The 26,036-nt window shown below is 50.8% G+C and overlaps 1 protein-coding gene across 3 annotated transcripts in view; it reads right to left on the minus strand.

The window, feature by feature from the left end:
- The window catches only part of SRCAP (Snf2 related CREBBP activator protein), a 60,921-nt gene that overhangs the window by 12,276 nt on the left and 22,609 nt on the right, over window positions 1–26,036 (minus strand). The window contains exons 2-16 of one of the 3 annotated variants that reach the window (XM_069735243.1): window positions 18,605–18,758; window positions 18,094–18,294; window positions 17,504–17,689; window positions 16,202–16,342; window positions 15,130–15,349; window positions 14,602–14,816; window positions 14,395–14,491; window positions 3,744–3,833; window positions 1,625–1,729; window positions 1,359–1,546; window positions 1,069–1,246; window positions 860–996; window positions 556–725; window positions 258–450; window positions 47–183 (exon numbers count right to left, since the gene is read on the minus strand). In XM_069735243.1, the coding sequence (XP_069591344.1) occupies window positions 47–183; window positions 258–450; window positions 556–725; window positions 860–996; window positions 1,069–1,246; window positions 1,359–1,546; window positions 1,625–1,729; window positions 3,744–3,833; window positions 14,395–14,491; window positions 14,602–14,816; window positions 15,130–15,349; window positions 16,202–16,342; window positions 17,504–17,689; window positions 18,094–18,294; window positions 18,605–18,634 (2,288 nt within the window). In that variant the 5' untranslated portion in view covers window positions 18,635–18,758. Of the gene's footprint in view, window positions 1–46; window positions 184–257; window positions 451–555; window positions 726–859; window positions 997–1,068; window positions 1,247–1,358; window positions 1,547–1,624; window positions 1,730–3,743; window positions 3,834–14,394; window positions 14,492–14,601; window positions 14,817–15,129; window positions 15,350–16,201; window positions 16,343–17,503; window positions 17,690–18,093; window positions 18,295–18,604; window positions 18,759–26,036 lie in introns of those variants that run through there. The other 2 variants (XM_069735245.1, XM_069735246.1) reach the window with 2 other exon arrangements.

Here is a 26,036-nt window from a genome sequence, read left to right on the forward strand (position 1 = left end):
TGAGAGGAAACGTGGGGAGCCCTCACTACAGGCCGCTGCGACTTACGCTGCTTGTGACATGAAGTCATCATACAAGAAGCGCTGGCGCTTAGACAGACGACAGTAGACAACATGCTCATATTTTTTGGGCATCTGCTTTTCCACATCCAGCTTAATCCTGCGGAGGAGGAATGGCCGCAGCACCTGTGGATAACACGAGAAAATCAGCAAGCCTGCCACAGTCCGAGCAACAATGTAAGCGGCGTCAGCTCTCCCACCTTGTGCAGTCGGCGCACTAGACCCTCATTGTACTCCTGACTCCCTTCTATCATGCCGGTCAGGGGATTAGAGAACCATTCCTTAAACTCTCGGTGAGACTGGAAGACGTGAGGCATCAAAAAGTGCATGAGTGACCACAGCTCCATCAGAGAGTTCTGCAGCGGCGTCCCGGTGAGCAGCAGCCGCCTCTGACTGGGGAGAACAGCAGGGTCAGAATGGGACCCGAGAAGGGGGCCACTCAGTCACCCCCCATGCAGCTGCCGGGCTGGGGGACCCCCAGCACACACTCTTTCTCACCTGTTGAAGTTAAGGAGACTCTGCCACCGCTGAGACTTAAAGTTCTTGATGTTTTGTGCCTCATCCAGGATCAGATACTTCCAGTTCTTTCTACGGAAGGCCTGGTGATCCTGTAGAACCAGCTTGTAAGAGGTGATGCACACGTGGAAAGCGTTGGCTTTTGTCCATCCCTATCAATGGAAAAAAGAAATTAAGCATATCAGTCAAACCACCCAGAGCCCCCCATACACCATAGACAGAGCCCAGCTGACCTTCCATAGCCACAGGCACCCCCCATATTGAGAGGCCACCACCATCAACCTACCTGTCTTTTCAGCTTCCGCTCTTTCTGGGAGCCATAATACGTCAATATTTTAAAACTGGGACACCAGCGTTTCAGCTCCATTTCCCAGTTCAAAATGACACTGGTGGGAACAATGATGAGATGAGGTCCCCAATTACCTGGAAAATAAAATGGAGATATGTACCACCTGCTAGAAGATGCACAGCAGGACCACGCGTCACCACACTCACCTCTCTCACAGGCCAGATGCGCCAGCAGGGAGATGGTCTGAATGGTTTTCCCAAGCCCCATCTCATCGGCCAGGATGCCATTAAGCTTCTTTTCGTACATGGTGACGAGCCACTCCAGACCAATGTGCTGGTATTCCCGGAGCTCCCCGCGCAGTAGGAAAGGAACCGCCGTCTTCACCTGGAAGAAAAGGAGGACAGATCACAGTCCGCTAAGAGTGCGCACCACCTGTCCTCCGAGCCCTGAGAAGGCGGCCCCCACAATGTCTGCACTGCATGCTCAGGAGTGGTACCTGAGTGGTGGCCAACGTGTACCCCTTTGGCTGCAGAGATTCGGCCGTAGCAGCAATATCTGTGATTTCTTTCTTGGGCTCAGGAGGATCATGGGTTAAGTGGTCACTTCCAGGGTCGTCCTCATCCTGTTTGACAAGAAACTCCACTCCTTCAGATTCACAATCCGAGGGGTGGCAATCAGAAGAGTCTGAAAGGTAACGAGACGTATAAACCTCATCCCTGACCGACCAGCTGACCCTCCGTGTATTGCCATGCACCCACTCACCATAGTCCTCATTTCCCACACTGTCACGCTCGCTTGGGCTAGTGCTCTCTTGATCTGATGGCAGCACAGAGTATTTCAGCAGCAGCTCCTCTAACGACATCTCTCCTGTGAAAATTTGTTAAGTGAATTATTAGAAGGATGTGATCATTTATAACCTCCCTCATTACTGCTGTAGGGTGACTGGTGCCGCGTCTCTGCATGGCCCCGTTCATTCATCTACTCGCAGAATGTGAACGCTCTCACATCACCCCGATATCCTGTCTAGAGAGTGCAGCCCCGCCAGGAGAGGTGGGAAGGCACAAGGAAGGGGTTAATCACACATGTATGAAGCCCCTCTTAGTGAGCACATGGTAGCTGCAGTCACCTCCTCCTCCCAAGTCCCACACCGAGTCCACCATGGTCAGACAGCGCTGATCACGGCTCGGGCAAACTACCGAAGGCCGTGATTCCGTCTCATGACTGCCAGCACTGCTGCGGTGGGTCGTTTAGATACGAGGATGGCACTTGACGTTCACAAGGTTGGGAACCGCGCGTCCCGTCTCCGCGGGAAAACCGCACGTCCCGTCTCCGCGGGAAAACCGCACGTCCCGTCTCCGCGGGAAAACCGCACGTCCCGTCTCCGCGGGAAAACCGCACGTCCCGTCTCCGCGGGAAAACCGCACGTCCCGTCTCCGCGGGAAAACCGCACGTCCCGTCTCCGCGGGAAAACCGCACGTCCCGTCTCCGCGGGAAAACCGCACGTCCCGTCTCCAGACACATAGTGGTAATGGGACTTCTTGAAATCCACTATGCTGTAACATCTGTCCCCTACAAGTCTGTCACTACAGAAGTACGTAGCGTCAAAACCGCAGCAACGCCAGATCATGGACACATACCCTTACTGATGAGTGAGGGGCCATCCGCCGTCCTGCCAGACACGTGAGGCCCTCCGCGGTCTCCCAAACCCCCCCAGAAACGAGGGGCCCTCCGCCGTCCCAGCATTATGATTACTGCGGCTGCGGACCACCTCTGTACACCACGCTTACAATCACGGAGGATGCAGACCACCTCTGTACACCACGCTTACAATCACGGAGGATGCAGACCACCTCTGTACACCACGCTTACAATCACGGAGGTTGCGGACCACCTCTGTACAGCACGTTTAAGTCACGGAGGATGCAGACCACCTCTGTACACCACGATTACAATCACGGAGGATGCAGACCACCTCTGTACACCACGATTACAATCACGGAGGATGCAGACCACCTCTGTACACCTCGTTTACAATCACGGAGGATGCAGACCACCTCTGTACACAACGCTTACAATCACGGAGAATGCAGACCACCTCTGTACACCACGCTTACAATCACGGAGGATGCAGACCACCTCTGTACACCACGCTTACAATCACGGAGGATGCAGACCACCTCTGTACACAACGCTTACAATCACGGAGAATGCAGACCACCTCTGTACACCACGCTTACAATCACGGAGGATGCAGACCACCTCTGTACACCACGCTTACAATCACGGAGGATGCAGACCACCTCTGTACACCACGCTTACAGTTACGGAAGCTGCAGACCACCTCTGTACACCACGCTTACAATCACGGAGAATGCAGACCACCTCTGTACACCACGCTTACAATCATGGAGGATGCAGACCACCTCTGTACACCACGCTTACAATCACGGAGGATGCAGACCACCTCTGTACACCACGCTTACAGTTACGGAAGCTGCAGACCACCTCTGTACACCACGCTTACAATCACGGAGAATGCAGACCACCTCTGTACACCACGCTTACAATCACGGAGAATGCAGACCACCTCTGTACACCACGCTTACAATCACGGAGGATGCAGACCACCTCTGTACACCACGATTACAATCACGGAGGATGCAGACCACCTCTGTACACCACGATTACAATCACGGAGGATGCAGACCACCTCTGTACACCACGATTACAATCACGGAGGCTGCAGACCACCTCTGTACACCACGATTACAATCACGGAAGCTGCGGACCACCTCTGTACACCACGATTACAATCACGGAGGCTGCAGACCACCTCTGTACCTGCAGAGATAGGAGTATGGAAGTAATGCCTAGCACCTACCTTCTCTAGCCAGCTGGGAGAGCTCCTCGGCATGATCCTGCTTTCCTGCCATCTCCTCCTCTGCTTCAATTGTGTCCTCCTCGTCCTCAGCTGCAAAAAAGCACGCAATGTACAGTGAGCTAACTGAAGGAAAAGAAAAAAGCAGCAGACTCCAAAAATGCATTGCCCATCACCTACTGTATGACCCCGGGGGTGCACAAGCCACTTGTTATGTACTCACCTAAAAATCCTGCTCTGTGAACACACTGGGGGCACAAGACCGCGAGTACATGTCATGCTAGCAGGTGAAAGTGTTTTCATTCTCTCCACAGACAAAAGGCAGCTCAGTTTAGTGCCAAAAGCAGGAGAGGAACACGAAAACCATATGAAGTAACACAAAACCTGTCAGAAACCAACATGACCTGAACCCAGGGAAGACCACCACAGGCAACGAGAACTGACCCACAGGTAGGACCACCGGGAAGTCGGGTGGGAGCAGTGCTCTCCAATACATTCATGACCAATTTTCTCTTTAACCTGGGGGATACAGGACCATGAGACGTCCCAATAAGTGGGAAAAGAACAAAAGCTGACAGTGGGCCACTGAGCAGGCCGACGTGACGTCACAAGCCAGCATTGACAGAAGCCAGAGGGGATTTTGTACAATTTTACGATGGGGATGGATGGCCAACAGACCCTTCAGTAGACCTTCAAGGATTGCTAAAAGAGAATCAGAACGCCAAAAGAAGGATCCAGTCAGCGCTAACCAGATCCAGAAGGTGGAGGAGAGGGCGGGAGGACGATGTACGGAGTGATGACGAAGGCAGAGAACACCCATGGAAGAGAGGATGGTATAGGGTCCTACAGGAAATGGCAGCGAGCTCAGACCCTCGGAGAATGGAGGTGACACTCACAAGATATGCCAACTTCCACCAAATAAAGATGGGGACATACAGTAAAAGGCCTTACAGGGGTGATCAAAAACCAACATTAAAGCGCTTGTCATCAGGATTGTGCTCAGTTACTACAGGCAGTGTCAGGTCGGTGCCGTTATACTGATTACACTGATACCTGTGATCAGGATTGTGCTCAGTGACTACAGACAGTGGCAGGTCAGCGCCGTTATACTGATTACACTGATACCTGTGATCAGGATTCAGGATTGTGCTCAGTGACTACAGTGTCAGGTCGGTGCCGTTATACTGATTACACTGATACCTGTGATCAGGATTGTGCTCAGTGACTACAGACAGTGTCAGGTCGGTGCCGTTATACTGATTACACTGATAATTGTGATCAGGATTGTGCTCAGTGACTACAGACAGTGTCAGGTCAGTGCCGTTATACTGATTACACTGATACCTGTGATCAGGATTGTGCTCAGTGACTACAGACAGTGTCTGGTCGGTGCCGTTATACTGATTACACGGATACCTGTGATCAGGATTGTGCTCAGTAACTACAGGCAGTGACAGGTCGGGGCCGTTATACTGATTACACTGATACCTGTGATCAGGATTGTGCTCAGTGACTACAGACAGTGGCAGGTCAGCGCCGTTATATTGATTACACTGATACCTGTGATCAGGATTCAGGATTGTGCTCAGTGACTACAGACAGTGTCAGGTCGGTGCCGTTATACTGATTACACTGATACCTGTGATCAGGATTGTGCTCAGTGACTACAGACAGTGTCAGGTCGGTGACGTTATACTGATTACACTGATACCTGTGATCAGGATTGTGCTCAGTGACTACAGACAGTGTCAGGTCGGTGCCGTTATACTGATTACACTGATACCTGTGATCAGGATTGTGCTCAGTGACTACAGACAGTGTCAGGTCGGTGCCGTTATACTGATTACACTGATAATTGTGATCAGGATTGTGCTCAGTGACTACAGACAGTGTCAGGTCAGTGCCGTTACACTGATTACACTGATACCTGTGATCAGGATTGTGCTCAGTGACTACAGACAGTGTCAGGTCGGTGCCGTTATACTGATTACACTGATACCTGTGATCAGGATTGTGCTCAGTAACTACAGACAGTGTCAGGTCGGCGCCGTTATACTGATTACACGGATACCTGTGATCAGGATTGTGCTCAGTGACTACAGGCAGTGTCAGGTCGGCGCCGTTATACTGATTACACGGATACCTGTGATCAGGATTGTGCTCAGTGACTACAGGCAGTGTCAGGTCGGCGCCGTTATATTGATTACACTGAGACCTGTGATGAGGATTGTGCTCAGTGACTACAGACAGTGTCAGGTCGGGGCCATTATACTGATTACACTGATACCTGTGATCAGGATTGTGCTCAGTGACTACAGACAGTGTCAGGTCGGGGCTGTTATACTGATTACACGGATACCTGTCATCAGGATTGTGTTCAGTGACTACAGTGTCAGGTCAGTGCCGTTATACTGATTACACGGATACCTGCTGATGAATTCCGTCTTGTGGTTGTTGCGTTCCTCATCACACAGAGAGATGTCCTTGTACCATACAAGTATCCTCAGGAGGCGTTCCTCATCACACAGGGAGATGTCCTTGTACCATACAAGTATCCTCAGGAGGCGTTCCTCATCACACAGGGAGATGTCCTTGTACCATACAAGTATCCTCAGGAGGCGTTCCTCGTCACACAGGGAGATGTCCTTGTACTTCACAAGTATCCTCAGGAGGCGTTCCTCATCACACAGGGAGGTGTCCTTTTACTACAAAAGTATCCTCAGGTGGCGTTCCTCATCAAAGAGTGATGTCCTAGTATTACACAAGTACCCTCAGGAGGCGTTCCTCATCACACAGGGAGACGTCCTTGTACTACACTAGAATCCTCAGGAGGCGTTCCTCATCACACAGGGAGACATCCTTGTACCATACTAATATCCTCAGGAGGCGTTCCTCATCACACAGGGAGATGTCCTTGTACCATACTAATATCCTCAGGAGGCGTTCCTCATCACACAGGGAGACGTCCTTGTACCATACTAATATCCTCAGGAGGCGTTCCTCATCACACAGGGAGATGTCCTTGTATCATACAAGTATCCTCAGGAGGTGTTCCTCATCACACAGGGAGACGTCTTTGTACTACACAAGTATCCACAGGAGGTGTTCCTCATCACACAGGGAGATGTCCTTGTACCATACTAATATCCTCAGGAGGCGTTCCTCATCACAGAGGGAGACGTCTTTGTACCATACAAGTATCCTCAGGAGGCGTTCAACATCACACAGGGAGACGTCCTTGTACTACACAAGTATCCTCAGGAGGCGTTCCTCATCACACAGGGAGACGTCCTTGTACCATACAAGTATCCTCAGGAGGCGTTCCTCATCACACAGGGAGACATCCCTGTACTACCCAAGTATCCTCAGGAGGCGTTCCTCATCACACAGGGAGACGTCCTTGTACAATACAAGTATCCTCAGGAGGCGTTCCTCATCACACAGGGAGACGTCCTTGTACCATACAAGTATCCTCAGGAGGCGTTCCTCATCACACAGGGAGGTGTCCTTGTACCATACTAATATCCTCAGGAGGCGTTCCTCATCACACAGGGAGACGTCCTTGTACTACACAAGTATCCTCAGGAGGCGTTCCTCATCACACAGGGAGAAGTCCTTGTACCATACAAGTATCCTCAGGAGGCATTCCTCATCACACAGGGAGACGTCCTTGTACCATACTAATATCCTCAGGAGGCGTTCCTCATCACACAGGGAGATGTCCTTGTACCATACTAATATCCTCAGGAGGCGTTCCTCATCACACAGGGAGACGTCCTTGTACCATACTAATATCCTCAGGAGGCGTTCCTCATCACACAGGGAGACATCCTTGTACCATACAAGTATCCTCAGGAGGTGTTCCTCATCACACAGGGAGGCGTCCTTGTACCATACGAATATCCTCAGGAGGCGTTCCTCATCACACAGGGAGACGTCCTTGTACAATACAAGTATCCTCAGGAGGTGTTCCTCATCACACAGGGAGGCGTCCTTGTACCATACTAATATCCTCAGGAGGCGTTCCTCATCACACAGGGAGACATCCTTGTACAATACAAGTATCCTCAGGAGGTGTTCCTCATCACACAGGGAGGCGTCCTTGTACCATACTAATATCCTCAGGAGGCGTTCCTCATCACACAGGGAGACGTCCTTGTACTACACAAGTATCCTCAGGAGGTGTTCCTCATCACACAGTGAGGCGTCCTTGTACCATACTAATATCCTCAGCAGGCGTTCCTCATCACACAGGGAGACGTCCTTGTACAATACAAGTATCCGGCGTCCTTGTACCATACCAATATCCTCAGGAGGTGTTCCTCATCACAGAGGGAGACATCTTTGTACCATACAAGTATCCTCAGGAGGTGTTCCTCACCACAGAGGGAGACGCCCTTGTACCATACAACTATCCTCAGGAGGCGTTCCTCATCACACAGGGAGACGTCCTTGTACTACAAAAGTATCCTCAGGAGGCGTTCCTCATCACACAGGGAGACGTCCTTGTACTACAAAAGTATCCTCAGGAGGCGTTCCTCATCACACAGGGAGACGTCCTTGTACCATACAAGTATCCTCAGGAGGCGTTCCTCATCACACAGGGAGGCGTCCTTGTACCATACTAATATCCTCAGGAGGCGTTCCTCATCACACAGGGAGACGTCCTTGTACTACACAAGTATCCTCAGGAGGCGTTCCTCATCACACAGGGAGACATCCCTGTACTACCCAAGTATCGTCAGGAGGCGTTCCTCATCACACGGAGACGTCCTTGTACCATACAAGTATCCTCAGGAGGCATTCCTCATCACACAGGGAGACGTCCTTGTACCATACAAGTATCCTCAGGAGGCGTTCCTCATCACACAGGGAGGCGTCCTTGTACCATACTAATATCCTCAGGAGGCGTTCCTCATCACACAGGGAGACGTCCTTGTACCATACAAGTATCCTCAGGAGGTGTTCCTCATCACACAGGGAGACGTCCTTGTACCATACTAATATCCTCAGGAGGCGTTCCTCATCACACAGGGAGACGTCCTTGTACTACACAAGTATCCTCAGGAGACGTTCCTCATCACACAGGGAGACGTCCTTGTACCATACAAGTATCCTTAGGAGGCGTTCCTCATCACACAGGGAGATGTCCTTGTACCATACTAATATGCTCAGGAGGTGTTCCTCATCCCACAGGGAGGCGTCCTTGTACTACACAAGTATCCTCAGGAGGCGTTCCTCATCACACAGGGACACGTCCTTGTACTACACAAGTATCCTCAGGAGGTGTTCCTCATCACACAGGGAGACGTCCTTGTACCATACAAGTATCCTCAGGAGGCGTTCCTCATCACACAGGGAGGCGTCCTTGTACCATACTAATATCCTCAGGAGGCGTTCCTCATCACACAGGGAGACGTCCTTGTACTACACAAGTATCCTCAGGAGGCGTTCCTCATCACACAGGGAGACATCCCTGTACTACCCAAGTATCGTCAGGAGGCGTTCCTCATCACACGGAGACGTCCTTGTACCATACAAGTATCCTCAGGAGGCATTCCTCATCACACAGGGAGACGTCCTTGTACCATACAAGTATCCTCAGGAGGCGTTCCTCATCACACAGGGAGGCGTCCTTGTACCATACTAATATCCTCAGGAGGCGTTCCTCATCACACAGGGAGACGTCCTTGTACCATACAAGTATCCTCAGGAGGTGTTCCTCATCACACAGGGAGACGTCCTTGTACCATACTAATATCCTCAGGAGGCGTTCCTCATCACACAGGGAGACGTCCTTGTACTACACAAGTATCCTCAGGAGACGTTCCTCATCACACAGGGAGACGTCCTTGTACCATACAAGTATCCTTAGGAGGCGTTCCTCATCACACAGGGAGATGTCCTTGTACCATACTAATATGCTCAGGAGGTGTTCCTCATCCCACAGGGAGGCGTCCTTGTACTACACAAGTATCCTCAGGAGGCGTTCCTCATCACACAGGGACACGTCCTTGTACTACACAAGTATCCTCAGGAGGTGTTCCTCATCACACAGGGAGGCGTCCTTGTACCATACTAATATCCTCAGGAGGCGTTCCTCATCACACAGGGAGGCGTCCTTGTACTACACAAGAATCCTCAGGAGGCGTTCCTCATCACACAGGGAGGCGTCCTTGTACCATACTAATATCCTCAGGAGGTGTTCCTCATCACACAGGGAGACGTCCTTGTACCATACTAATATCCTCAGGAGGCGTTCCTCATCACACAGGGAGGCGTCCTTGTACCATACTAATATCCTCAGGAGGTGTTCCTCATCACACAGGGAGACGTCCTTGTACCATACTAATATCCTCAGGAGGTGTTCCTCATCACACAGGGAGGCGTCCTTGTACTACACAAGTATCCTCAGGAGACGTTCCTCATCACACAGGGAGACGTCCTTGTACCATACTAATATCCTCAGGAGGCGTTCCTCATCACACAGGGAGACGTCCTTGTACCATACAAGTATCCTCAGGAGGTGTTCCTCATCACACAGGGAGACGTCTTTGTACTACACAAGTATCCTCAGGAGGTGTTCCTCATCACACAGGGAGACGTCTTTGTACTACACAAGTATCCACAGGAGGTGTTCCTCATCACACAGGGAGATGTCCTTGTACCATACTAATATCCTCAGGAGGCGTTCCTCATCACAGAGGGAGACGTCTTTGTACCATACAAGTATCCTCAGGAGGCGTTCCTTATCACACAGGGAGACGTCCTTGTACTACACAAGTATCCTCAGGAGGCGTTCCTCATCACACAGGGAGACGTCTTTGTACCATACAAGTATCCTCAGGAGGCGTTCCTTATCACACAGGGAGACGTCCTTGTACTACACAAGTATCCTCAGGAGGCGTTCCTCATCACACAGGGAGACGTCCTTGTACCATACAAGTATCCTCAGGAGGCGTTCCTCATCACACAGGGAGACGTCCTTGTACTACACAAGTATCCTCAGGAGACGTTCCTCATCACACAGGGAGACGTCCTTGTACCATACTAATATCCTCAGGAGGCGTTCCTCATCACACAGGGAGATGTCCTTGTATCATACAAGTATCCTCAGGAGGTGTTCCTCATCACACAGGGAGACGTCTTTGTACTACACAAGTATCCACAGGAGGTGTTCCTCATCACACAGGGAGATGTCCTTGTACCATACTAATATCCTCAGGAGGCGTTCCTCATCACAGAGGGAGACGTCTTTGTACCATACAAGTATCCTCAGGAGGCGTTCAACATCACACAGGGAGACGTCCTTGTACTACACAAGTATCCTCAGGAGGCGTTCCTCATCACACAGGGAGACGTCCTTGTACCATACAAGTATCCTCAGGAGGCGTTCCTCATCACACAGGGAGACATCCCTGTACTACCCAAGTATCCTCAGGAGGCGTTCCTCATCACACAGGGAGACGTCCTTGTACAATACAAGTATCCTCAGGAGGCGTTCCTCATCACACAGGGAGACGTCCTTGTACCATACAAGTATCCTCAGGAGGCGTTCCTCATCACACAGGGAGGTGTCCTTGTACCATACTAATATCCTCAGGAGGCGTTCCTCATCACACAGGGAGACGTCCTTGTACTACACAAGTATCCTCAGGAGGCATTCCTCATCACACAGGGAGAAGTCCTTGTACCATACAAGTATCCTCAGGAGGCATTCCTCATCACACAGGGAGACGTCCTTGTACCATACTAATATCCTCAGGAGGCGTTCCTCATCACACAGGGAGATGTCCTTGTACCATACTAATATCCTCAGGAGGCGTTCCTCATCACACAGGGAGACATCCTTGTACTACACAAGTATCCTCAGGAGGCATTCCTCATCACACAGGGAGACATCCTTGTACCATACAAGTATCCTCAGGAGGTGTTCCTCATCACACAGGGAGGCGTCCTTGTACCATACTAATATCCTCAGGAGGCGTTCCTCATCACACAGGGAGACGTCCTTGTACAATACAAGTATCCTCAGGAGGTGTTCCTCATCACACAGGGAGGCGTCCTTGTACCATACTAATATCCTCAGGAGGCGTTCCTCATCACACAGGGAGACGTCCTTGTACAATACAAGTATCCTCAGGAGGTGTTCCTCATCACACAGGGAGGCGTCCTTGTACCATACTAATATCCTCAGGAGGCGTTCCTCATCACACAGGGAGACGTCCTTGTACTACACAAGTATCCTCAGGAGGTGTTCCTCATCACACAGTGAGGCGTCCTTGTACCATACTAATATCCTCAGCAGGCGTTCCTCATCACACAGGGAGACGTCCTTGTACAATACAAGTATCCGGCGTCCTTGTACCATACTAATATCCTCAGGAGGTGTTCCTCATCACAGAGGGAGACATCTTTGTACCATACAAGTATCCTCAGGAGGTGTTCCTCACCACAGAGGGAGACGCCCTTGTACCATACAACTATCCTCAGGAGGCGTTCCTCATCACACAGGGAGACGTCCTTGTACTACAAAAGTATCCTCAGGAGGCGTTCCTCATCACACAGGGAGACGTCCTTGTACCATACAAGTATCCTCAGGAGGTGTTCCTCATCACACAGGGAGACGTCCTTGTACCATACTAATATCCTCAGGAGGCGTTCCTCATCACACAGGGAGACGTCCTTGTACCATACAAGTATCCTTAGGAGGCGTTCCTCATCACACAGGGAGATGTCCTTGTACCATACTAATATGCTCAGGAGGTGTTCCTCATCCCACAGGGAGGCGTCCTTGTACTACACAAGTATCCTCAGGAGGCGTTCCTCATCACACAGGGAGACGTCCTTGTACTACACAAGTATCCTCAGGAGGTGTTCCTCATCACACAGGGAGGCGTCCTTGTACCATACTAATATCCTCAGGAGGCGTTCCTCATCACACAGGGAGGCGTCCTTGTACTACACAAGAATCCTCAGGAGGCGTTCCTCATCACACAGGGAGGCGTCCTTGTACCATACGAATATCCTCAGGAGGTGTTCCTCATCACACAGGGAGACGTCCTTGTACCATACTAATATCCTCAGGAGGCGTTCCTCATCACACAGGGAGGCGTCCTTGTACCATACTAATATCCTCAGGAGGTGTTCCTCATCACACAGGGAGACGTCCTTGTACCATACTAATATCCTCAGGAGGTGTTCCTCATCACACAGGGAGGCGTCCTTGTACTACACAAGTATCCTCAGGAGACGTTCCTCATCACACAGGGAGACGTCCTTGTACCATACTAATATCCTCAGGAGGCGTTCCTCATCACACAGGGAGACGTCCTTGTACCATACAAGTATCCTTAGGAGGCGTTCCTCATCACACAGGGAGGCGTCCTTGTACTACACAAGTATCCTCAGGAGACGTTCCTCATCACACAGGGAGACGTCCTTGTACCATACAAGTATCCTCAGGAGGCGTTCCTCATCACACAGGGAGACGTCCTTGTACCATACAAGTATCCTCAGGAGGCGTTCCTTATCACACAGGGAGACGTCCTTGTACCATACTAATATCCTCAGGAGGCGTTCCTCATCACACAGGGAGGCGTCCTTGTACCATACAAGTATCCTCAGGAGGCGTTCCTCATCACACAGGGAGACGTCCTTGTACCATACTAATATCCTCAGGAGGCGTTCCTCATCACACAGGGAGGCGTCCTTGTACTACACAAGTATCCTCAGGAGGCGTTCCTCATCACACAGGGAGACGTCCTTGTACCATACAAGTATCCTCAGGAAGCGTTCCTCATCACACAGGGAGACGTCCTTGTACCATACTAATATCCTCAGGAGGCGTTCCTCATCACACAGGGAGATGTCCTTGTACCATACTAATATCCTCAGGAGGCGTTCCTCATCACACAGGGAGGCGTCCTTGTACCATACAAGTATCCTCAGGAGGCATTCCTCATCACACAGGGAGGCGTCCTTGTACTACACAAGTATCCTCAGGAGGCGTTCCTCATCACACAGGGAGATGTCCTTGTACCATACTAATATCCTCAGGAGGCGTTCCTCATCACACAGGGAGACGTCCTTGTACCATACTAATATCCTCAGGAGGCATTCCTCATCACACAGGGAGGCGTCCTTGTACTACACAAGTATCCTCAGGAGGCGTTCCTCATCACACAGGGAGATGTCCTTGTACCATACTAATATCCTCAGGAGGCGTTCCTCATCACACAGGGAGATGTCCTTGTACCATACTAATATCCTCAGGAGGCGTTCCTCATCACACAGGGAGATGTCCTTGTACCATACTAATATCCTCAGGAGGCGTTCCTCATCACACAGGGAGATGTCTTGTACCATACTAATATCCTCAGGAGGTGTTCCTCATCACACAGGGAGATGTCCTTGTACCATACTAATATCCTCAGGAGGTGTTCCTCATCACACAGGGAGGCGTCCTTGTACCATACTAATATCCTCAGGAGGCGTTCCTCATCACACAGGGAGACGTCCTTGTACTATACTAATATCCTCAGGAGGCGTTCCTCATCACACAGGGAGGCGTCCTTGTACCATACAAGGATGTCTACAGAGGAGAATGGTCGACCACGACACAAACAAGTAAAAAGTAAAATGCTGAACTCACCATCATCCTCGTTTGCAGTGAACTCGTCGTCATCGTCGTCCTCCACTTTTCCTTGTTCTACCTCCTCCTCAATGTCTTCATCACTGGAAACAAGGTCCTAAAAAAATAAGGAAGTTGGAGTGAAAAAGCAAGGACCCCATTTATAGATTATTACGGTGAATCTTTATAACCCACAGGCAATCATTTTTTGAACGAGAGCAGTTTTACCTGCAGAGGAGAGCAGTCCTGCAGGATCTCCGGAGGCAGGTTCTGCAGCAGCTCATCCAGGGGAAGCTCACTCTCCTGTCTGAGAAGCTCCAGCTCTAGACGATGAGCCTCAGCATCATTCCCCTCCTGCTGCTCCTCTAACTCTATGGTCTCCTCATCGTCCTCCTCTTCAGCTTCAATCTCAAGGGGGAGAAAGTCGCCATCAATGTCTGCTGCTGGAAAGAGGGCAAAGAGATAACCCCGTCACCAACCAGTAATACAGCCATCATGGTACACATCCCTCCATGTAGAGGGTACAGGGTCACCCCAGGCAAGTGTCCCTCTTTCCATGTGACTAGATTCCTCACCCCAATGGAGTGCATGTCCCTCTCTGCCTGTTTCGGTGTCACTAAGATGACACTTAACTACAGTAGAGAGAAGTTTCTATGGCACCAGCTACCAAATCCGAGCCTACAAAGCCAGGCAGGGACCTGTTTTATCAGTGCGCATCGCTGTAGCATGGACTACTTTGTTTGACCCTCTGCTTACCTTTCTGACAGATGGACGGGGTTGGGCTGGTCCTCAGCGAACCCTCCTGAGATGATCCAACACACGAGGAGCTTGTCTTGCTGACAGGAAGAGTTTCACTTAGACTCTGGCTGAGAAGATCAGAATACTTTTCAGTCTGGCCAACAATAAAGTCGAGCTGCAGGTCCAGAGCCTTCTTCCTTTTCTCTTCTAGACGAGACTGCTGCTTAAATTGCACCACCTGAAACACCATGCACAGTCATGGCACACACTGTGGGAGGGTGACGAGGCGGTGCAGGCCTTAGGGGAGGGTGAAGAGGCGGCGCACACAGTGGGGAGAGGGAAGGGGCAGCGCAGACCTGGTGGGGAGAGGGAAGGGGCAGCGCAGACCTGGTGGGGAGAGGGAAGGGGCAGCGCAGACCTGGTGGGGAGAGGGAAGGGGCAGCGCAGACCTGGTGGGGAGAGGGAAGGGGCAGCGCAGACCTGGTGGGGAGAGGGAAGGGGCAGCGCAGACCTGGTGGGGAGAGGGAAGGGGCAGCGCAGACCTGGTGGGGAGAGGGAAGGGGCAGCGCAGACCTGGTGGGGAGAGGGAAGGGGCAGCGCAGACCTGGTGGGGAGAGGGAAGGGGCAGCGCAGACCTGGTGGGGAGAGGGAAGGGGCAGCGCAGACCTGGTGGGGAGAGGGAAGGGGCAGCGCAGACCTGGTGGGGAGAGGGAAGGGGCAGCGCAGACCTGGTGGGGAGAGGGAAGGGGCAGCGCAGACCTGGTGGGGAGAGGGAAGGGGCAGCGCAGACCTGGTGGGGAGAGGGAAGGGGCAGCGCAGACCTGGTGGGGAGAGGGAAGGGGCAGCGCAGACCTGGTGGGGAGAGGGAAGGGGCAGCGCAGACCTGGTGGGGAGAGGGAAGGGGCAGCGCAGACCTGGTGGGGAGAGGGAAGGGGCAGCGCAGACCTGGTGGGGAGAGGGAAGGGGCAGCGCAGACCTGGTGGGGAGAGGGAAGGGGCAGCGCAGACCTGGTGGGGAGAGGAAAGGGGCAGCGCAGACCTGGTGGGGAGAGGGGGCAGGCAAGAGGTTGCACAGACCCAGAAAAGCCCACCTTCTCCACGTTGCTCCAGAACTGACGCACTTCTTTAGCAATAGAGGTAGCGATGCGCCTCAGCTTGGCCTGCTCATCTCTCCGAGCCCTCTCCTCTTTTTGCTTGAGCTCCTCATGATGACGGACCACCATCCTCACAACCTGCACAGAACAAGAGCAGCAGAAAAGTTACAGACCAGAATAAAACCTGCCCCAAATGTGTGGATACCATACACCAGAAGAAATGTTACCATGTACCAGAGTGCATCCTTCTAATATTGTTCGAGAAAAGGGCTGGCAGACAGCTTATAGCAAAACCAGGACCTGCCACAACACATGAAAGGCTCTGCTGCATCGAGCGCAGGCCAAGGGAAGCCACTGGGCCGACACGACACGCTGTACATCCAACAGCTTGGAACATACAGCAAAAAAACCCTGAACCTTGAAACATGATGAGAAGTGAGCCCTCCCCCCCATCATGGTACATGCCTCCATCCCCCAGTAATACCTGCCGTCTACCATTGTGCATATGTCCCCCCAGCCCTGTTAATCCTCCCCCAGGACCGGTCCATCATGGTACATACTTCCTGCCCCTCAGTAACTGTGCTGGTTTCATGTGCCCCTTGTTTCTTCTCCCCATTGGGGCACACGTCCCCCTCCGTATATCTCGCTTCTTCTGCCCATCGGAGGAAATATCCCTCCCCGTATGTCTTTACGCTCCCCATTGGGGCACACGTCCATCTCCGTATGTCTCGATTCCTCTGCCCATCAGAGAAAATGTCCCTCCCAGTATGTCCTGTTTCCTCTCCTCATTGGGGCACACGTCCCTCCCCGTATGTCTCGTTTCCTCTGCCCATTGGAGGAAATGTCCCTCCCCATATGTCCTGTTTCCTCTCCTCATTGGGGCACACGTCCCTCCCCGTATGTCTCGTTTCCTCTGCCCATTGGAGGAAATGTCCCTCCCAGTATGTCTTGTTTCCTCTCCTCATTGGGGCACACGTCCCTCCCCGTATGTCTCGTTTCCTCTGCCCATCGGAGAAAATATCCCTCCCCGTATGTCTTGTTTCCTCTGCCCATCGGAAATGTCCCTTCCCATGTCTTGCTTCCTCTCCCCATTGGGGAATGTGTCCTTCTCCGTAAGTCTCATTTCCTCTCTCCTCTCCCGGTTGGAGCATGTCTTTCTATGGTACCAGCTACCAGATCTCAGCCTACAGAGCCAGGCGGGGACCTGCTTTATCATAGCGCTGTGCTGACAACGCCCCAGAACAGCGCACTATTCTCTACCACCCAACAACAACGTGCATTATAGGTCCTGGCGCCCACCTTCCTGGCCACGCCTCTTTTCCAGCGCCGCTCTTGGCCAAAGTCAGCAGATAGCCACTGCATCTCCTCACACAAATAGTCCCAATGGACTTTGGGACGAGCGGGTTCAGGAAATTTTGACAGGCGGCGTGGGGTCCAGAAGCCCTCCTTCCGCAGCTCTGCGATTCTATTCTCTATCTCTGCTTCCTGCTCAAGAAATGGAGAAACAAAATGAGCAGATGAAGGAGGCGGGTTACCCCGGGGGGTGCTCGGGCGGGTTACCCCGGGGGGTGCTCGGGCGGGTTACCCCGGGGGGTGCACGGGCGGGTTACCCCGGGGGGTGCTCGGGCGGGTTACCCCGGGGGGTGCTCGGGCGGGTTACCCCGGGGGGGTGCACGGGCGGGTTACCCCGGGGGGGTGCTCGGGCGGGTTACCCCCGGGGGGGGGGGGGGGGGGGGGGGACTCGGGCGGGGACTCGGGCGGGTTACCCCGGGGGGGACGGGGGGGGGGACTCGGGCGGGTTACCCCGGGGGGGGACTCGGGCGGGTTACCCGGGGGGGGGGGGGGGACTCGGGCGGGTTACCCCGGGGGGGACTAGGGCGGGTACTCACATGTTTGGCCTGCTCTGCAATTTCTGTATGGTTGTCCCATTTCTGTCCTGCGGAACTGTCTTGCTGGTTTCCGTCCAGTCCATCATCTGTGGGGGAACCAGGGCATATATCCCCTATGTCACCTGAGAGGTCAAAGGGTGACAGTTCCCCGCTGGAGTCTGGAGACATGGGGGGTATGCCGCTGGTCAATACATCCGATGCCTGTAAGACAGAGCAGGCAATAATGGGCATTCACAAGCCTCTCTAACAGGGGGTGCTTGAGAGACCAATAAGGGGGCTGTCCTAATGTGTATGCCCCAATAATACCAGTGCAGATGCACAATAAGGAGAGGATACTTAGATGTAAAGTGCAGGGGGCATCCTCATATCCTGCGCACGTCTACAAACAGGAAATATAGTTTGTGGAATAATTATGCAAAAATGAAAATGATGCCGTTAAGGGGTTGACAATCGCCCCCAAACCTCCAGTAGTGAGAATGTGACGCCGCCTCATAAATGGTCTGGGACCCACCGGCATGTGCCTCCGAGGACAGGGCTCCATTGTGGGGCGTCTGGCAGACGACTCCTCTCGATACTCCAGTAGGGGGAGAGTGACTTGCCGCGGTGCATGCTGGGATGCCGCCTCATCCTGGGCCGGACTCTCCAGCCTCCACTCGTGTAAAGGGCTACAAGAAAAAAATAATGGCATGAGAGGACCCGTAAACATGGCGGAGGCACATATGAGAGCCATGGACATCCCCCTTCAACCAGTCCATGGGCACAGCACTGTGCAGACGTTACAGACAGAAGCGGAGTCAGGAGAAGGGGACAGGGATCCATCATCATCATGACCATCATCATCATCATCATAATCACCATCAACATCATCACCATCACCATCACCATCATCAACATCAACATCATCACCATCAACATCATCACCATCACCACCATCACCATCAACATCATCACCATCATCATCAGACTGGAAAACATGACAAAAATTCCAAGTGCAACGAAATGGAAAAAAATATAACCTGCAATGTCAGCATTGCCTTGTGCGTTTTGTGTTTATGTGTCCACCATCTGGTTCCAATAACCCGGCGTCCGAATTCTGCGCACAGCTATGGGGACACCACATTTGGTCAGGATTTTCTTTTATTTCAGCGGTGAAAATAAACGTCTGAAATCTGTAAAAATGAGTGCTGCCATATTGTGAGAGCTTGGACTATTTCTGCGCCCTTGGAGCCGTGTGGGGGCTTGTTCTCCGCTGCTGCGGAGCTGACTGTCTTATTAGCCCCTTCATGACCTTGGGATTTTCCGTTTTTCCGTGTTCGTTTTTCACTCCCCTCCTTTCCAGAGCCATAACTGTTTTATTTTCCCGTCAATAGGGCCATGTGAGGGCTTATGTTTTACGGGACAAGTTGCACTTTTGAGAGACACCATTGGTTTTACCATGTCGTGTACTAGAAAACGGGAAAAAAATTCCAAGTGCGGTGAAATTGCAAAAAAAGTGCAATCCCACACTTGTTTTTTGTTTGGCTTTTTTGCTAGGTTCATTAAATGCTAGAACTGACCTGCCATTATGATTCTCCATTTTTTCGGGACCTTGGGTCGGGTGAGGGCTTATTTTTTGCGTGCCGAGCTGACATTTTTAATGATACCATTTTTGTGCAGATACGTTCTTTCGATCGCCCGTTATTGCATTTTAATGCAATGTCGCGGTGACGAAAAAAACAAAATTCTGGCGTTTTCAATTTTTTTCTCGCTACGCTGTTTAGCGATCAGGTTAATGCTTTTTTTTATTGATAGATCGGGCAATTCTGAATGCGGCGATACCAAATATGTGTAGGCTTGATTTTTTTTATTGATTTATTTTGAATGGGGCGAAAGGGGGGTGATTTAAACTTTTATATTTTTTTCACTTTTGCCATGTTTCAACAGCCTCCATAGGAGGCTAGAACCTGGCACAACTCGATCGCCTCTGCTACACAGCAGGGATCATTAGATTGCTGCTATGCAGAAGAAATGCAGGTGTGCTATGAGCGCCGACCACAGGGTGGCGCTCACAGCTAGCCGGGATCAGTAACCATAGGGGTCTCAAGGACCTCTATGGCTACTATACAGAAGCATCGCTGACCCCCGATCATGTCATGGGGTCAGCGATGCGCTCATTTCCGGCCGTACGCCCGGAAGCCCCGGTTAAATGCCGCTGTCAGCGATTGACAGTGGCATTTAACTAGTTAATAGCGGCGGGTAAATCACGATTTCACCTGCCGCTATTGCGGGCACATGTCAGCAGTTCAAAACATCTGACATGTCCCGGCTTTGATGTGGGCTCACCGCCGGAGCCCACATCAAAGCGGGGGTTTTGACCTCGGACGTACTATCCCGTCCGAGGTCAGAAAGGGGTTAATACCATATTGGGGGACAAAGCACTTGAGGGCGTCTGATTACATTTTACAATTATAGCGTCATACCAGACATGTTAAGAAATATAAAAATTGTCAAAAATTAAGAGTTAAAGGGCGGAGAAGGACTTGATTTAAGAATTTCACTTTAAACATTTTTTATAATTTGTATTATACTAGATAGAGGCGCGAGCTATCGCATCAGGAGGGCGGTAATGTCGCGATGGGGCTGGCTTTGCAGTGTTGAGAATCTCCCATGTGCTCACCCACCTATCCTCTATCTCCATGTGCTCACCCACCTATCCTCTATCCCCATGTGCTCACCCACCTATCCTCTCTCCCCAATTGCTCACCCTCCTATCCTCTCTCCCCCATGTGCTCACCCACCTATCCTCTCTCCCCAATTGCTCACCCTCCTATCCTCTCTCCCCCATGTGCTCCCCCACCTATCCTCTCCCCATGTGCTCCCCAACCTATCCTCTCTCCCCATGTGCTCCCCACCTATCCTCTCTCCCCATGTGCTCACCCTCCTATCCTCTCTCCCCCATGTGCTCACCCACCTATCCTCTCTCCCCCATGTGCTCCCCCACCTATCCTCTCTCCCCATGTACTCCCCCACCTATCCTCTCTCCCCATGTACTCCCCCACCTATCCTCTCTCCCCATGTGCTCACCCACCTATCCTCTCTCCCCATGTGCTCACCCACCTATCCTCTCTCCCCCTTGTGCTCCCCCACCTATCCTCTCTCCCCATGTGCTCACCCACCTATCCTCTCTCCCCATGTGCTCCCCACCTATCGTCTCTCCCCATGTGCTCCCCCACCTATCCTCTCTCCCCTTGTGCTCCCCCACCTATCCTCTCTCCCCCATGTGCTCACCCTCCTATCCTCTCTCCCCATGTGCTCCCCCACCTATCCTCTCTCCCCATGTGCTCCCCCACCGATCCTCTCTCCCCCATGTGCTCCCCCACCTATCCTCTCTCCCCATGTGCTCCCCCACCTATCCTCTCTCCCCCATGTGCTCCCCCACCTATCCTCTCTCCCCATGTGCTCACCCACCTATCCTCTCTCCCCATGTGCTCACCCTCCTATCCTCTCTCCCCCATGTGCTCACACACCTATCCTCTCTCCCCCATGTGCTCATCCACCTATCCTCTCTCCCCCATGTGCTCACCCTCCTATCCTCTCTCCCCCATGTGCTCCCCCACCTATCCTCTCTCCCCCATGTGCTCATCCACCTATCCTCTCTCCCCCATGTGCTCCCCCACCTATCCTCTCTCCCCATGTGCTCACCCACCTATCCTCTCTCCCCATGTGCTCACCCACCTATCCTCTCTCCCCATGTGCTCACCCACCTATCCTCTCTCCCCATGTGCTCACCCACCTATCCTCTCTCCCCATGTGCTCACCCACCTATCCTCTCTCCCCCCATGTGCTCACCCACCTATCCTCTCTCCCCCCATGTGCTCACCCACCTATCCTCTATCCCCCATGTGCTCACCCACCTATCCTCTATCCCCCATGTGCTCACCCACCTATCCTCTATCCCCCATGTGCTCACCCTCCTATCCTCTATCCCCCATGTGCTCACCCTCCTATCCTCTCTCCCCCATGTGCTCACCCTCCTATCCTCTCTCCCCCATGTGCTCACCCACCTATCCTCTATCCCCCATGTGCTCACCCACCTATCCTCTCTCCCCAATGTGCTCACCCTCCTATCCTCTCTCCCCATGTGCTCACCCTCCTATCCTCTCTCCCCATGTGCTCACCCACCTATCCTCTCTCCCCATGTGCTCATCCACCTATCCTCTCTCCCCCATGTGCTCACCCTCCTATCCTCTCTCCCCATGTGCTCACCCTCCTATCCTCTCTCCCCATGTGCTCACCCTCCTATCCTCTCCCCATGTGCTCATCAACCTATCCTCTCTCCCCCATGTGCTCCCCCACCTATCCTCTCCCCATGTGCTCGTCCTCCTATCCTCTCTCCCCCATGTGCTCACCCTCCTATCCTCTCTCCCCCATGTGCTCACTCACCGTCACTCAAAGCTTCTTCGGCGCCGCCCCCCTCCGTGCTGTTTTCCAATCAAATACGGCGCCTGCGCTGTTTAGTTCTGCCAGGGGCAGGAGCAGGGAGCGCTGCCCATCTGACCTCAGATGCAGTCTTGCAGACTGCGCCTGTGCAGACGCCCTGCCTGTGAATCCTAGCCTCGTAGTATCAATAAAGCATAACACCGCGGGGCTGGGATTCACAAGCTGGGTGGCCGCACAGGCGCAGTCTGCAAGACTGCATCTGAGGTCAGACGGGCAGCGCTCATTGCGCCTGCCCCTGGCAGAACTAAACAGCGCAGGCGCCGGATTTGATTGGAAAACAGAGCGGAGGGGCGGCACCCGGCGCCGAAGAAGCTTTGAGTGACGGCAGAGTGGCGTGTGCAGCAGGGGGGTTAAGACCTGCCTCCACGACTAAAGACAGGTATTTTTGCGAAATTATAAAACACTTTATTTCTGCTTTGACTGCACCAATAACTAAAAGAGACACCTTGTCAGAATGCAGCATTACTGCTGCACAAGGTGGCTCTTTTAGTTTCTAATGGCTGGAGGGGGTGACAGAGTCCCTTTAAAAACAGTCAGTGAAATATTTTACCTCACAAAATGAATCTATTATGATCCCCTGCTGTAATGTCAGTTTTGTCTTTTGCTTCCTCCCCTGCCAAGGAGCTGTGCTATGCTCCGTACAAGGTCAGAAAAAAGACAATTTTTAAAATGAACTTTCGTTCGTGGGAAAACCCCTTTAATGTGACCGGCGTCCTCTGCCTGTAGATACGACGCGCATCTGCTGCTGGGATCAGCCGAACGTTTCACTGCGCAAAATAAGCGCAGGCGCAGTAAATCAGACCGTCGCCATCTTTGTGCAGACAGATGGTGGCGGTCAAAAATCATTCGGCTGATCCCGGCAGCAGCATGTTCACGATGGTGTTCCACTGGTGGTACCGCACAAGACGCGTACGGCGTATACTCTGTGTGTTGCGCACGCCATATACAGTGTCTGTTTGTGTATGTGTACGGCGCATACAGTGTGTGTGGGTGTGACGGTGTTTCGCTGGTGGTACCGCGCAAGAGGCCAGTACCACCAGCAGTTTCCATACTGAGACACCCATCACTTAGACACATCACACCCATCACCCTAACCCATTATCCTCTGTATACTATATACACATCCTCCGTCTATACATTACACATCTGTGTACACCCATTATCCTCTGTATACTATATACACATCCTCCATCTATACATTACACATCTGTATACACCCATTATCCTCTGCATACTATATACACATCCTCCATCTATACATTACACATCTGTATACTCCCATTATCCTCTGTATACTATATACACATCCTCCATCTATACATTACACATCTGTGTACACCCATTATCCTCTGTATACTATATACACATCCTCCATCTATACATTACACATCTGTATACACCCATTATCCTCTGCATACTATATACACATCCTCCATCTATACATTACACATCTGTATACACCCATTATCCTCTGTATACTATATACACATCCTCCATCTATACATTACACATCTGTATACACCCATTATCCTCTGTATACTATATATATATATATATATATATATATATATATCCCCATCTATACATTACACATCTGTATACACCCATTATCCTCCGTATACTATATACACATCCTCCATCTATACATTACACATCTGTATACTCCCATTATCCTCTGTATACTATATACACATCCTCCATCTATACATTACACATCTGTATACTCCCATTATCCTCCGTATACTATATACACATCCTCCATCTATACACTACACATCTGTATACTCCCATTATCCTCCGTATACTATATACACATCCTCCATCTATACACTACACATCTGTATACACCCATTATCCTCTGTATACTATATACACATCCTCCATCTATACACTACACATCTGTATACACCCATTATCCTCTGTATACTATATACACATCCTCCGTCTATACATTACACATCTGTATACACCCATTATCCTCTGTATACTATATACACATCCTCCGTCTATACATTACACATCTGTATACTCCCATTATCCTCTGTATACTATATACACATCCTCCATCTATACATTACACATCTGTATACACCCATTATCCTCTGTATACTGTATACACATCCTCCATCTATACATTACACATCTGTATACACCCATTATCCTCTGCATACTATATACACATCTGTATACACCCATTATCCTCTGTATACTATATACACATCCTCCATCTATACATTACACATCTGTATACTCCCATTATCCTCTGTATACTATATACACATCCTCCATCTATACATTACACATCTGTATACACCCATTATCCTCTGTATACTGTATACACATCCTCCATCTATACATTACACATCTGTATACTCCCATTATCCTCTGTATACTATATACACATCTGTATACACCCATTATCCTCTGTATACTATATACACATCCTCCATCTATACATTACACATCTGTATACTCCCATTATCCTCTGTATACTATATACACATCTGTATACACCCATTATCCTCTGTATACTATATACACATCCTCCATCTATACATTACACATCTGTATACACCCATTATCCTCTGTATACTATATACACATCCTCCATCTATACAATACACATCTGTATACTCCCATTATCCTCTGTAAACTATATACACATCCTCCATCTATACATTACACATCTGTATACTCCCATTATCCTCTGTATACTATATACACATCCTCCGTCTATACACTACACATCTGTATACTCCCATTATCCTCTGTATACTATATACACATCCTCCGTCTATACACTACACATCTGTATACTCCCATTATCCTCTGTATACTATATACACATCCTCCGTCTATACACTACACATCTGTATACTCCCATTATCCTCTGTATACTATATACACATCCTCCGTCTATACACTACACATCTGTATACACCCATTATCCTCTGTATACTATATACACATCCCCATCTATACATTACACATCTGTATACACCCATTATCCTCTGTATACTATATACACATCCCCATCTATACATTACACATCTGTATACACCCATTATCCTCTATATACTATATACACATCCTCCGTCTATACACTACACATCTGTTTACTCCCATTATCCTCTGTATACTATATACATATCCTCCATCTATACATTACACATCTGTATACTCCCATTATCCTCTATATACTATATACACATCCTCCGTCTATACACTACACATCTGTATACACCCATTATCCTCTGCATACTATATACACATCCTCCATCTATACATTACACATCTGTATACACCCATTATCCTCTATATACTATATACACATCCTCCGTCTATACACTACACATCTGTATACTCCCATTATCCTCTGTATACTATATACACATCCCCATCTATACATTACACATCTGTATACACCCATTATCCTCTATATACTATATACACATCCTCCGTCT

The sequence above is a fragment of the Ranitomeya imitator genome, chromosome 7 (genome assembly GCF_032444005.1).
Source record: "Ranitomeya imitator isolate aRanImi1 chromosome 7, aRanImi1.pri, whole genome shotgun sequence".
Lineage (NCBI taxonomy): Eukaryota > Metazoa > Chordata > Amphibia > Anura > Dendrobatidae > Ranitomeya > Ranitomeya imitator.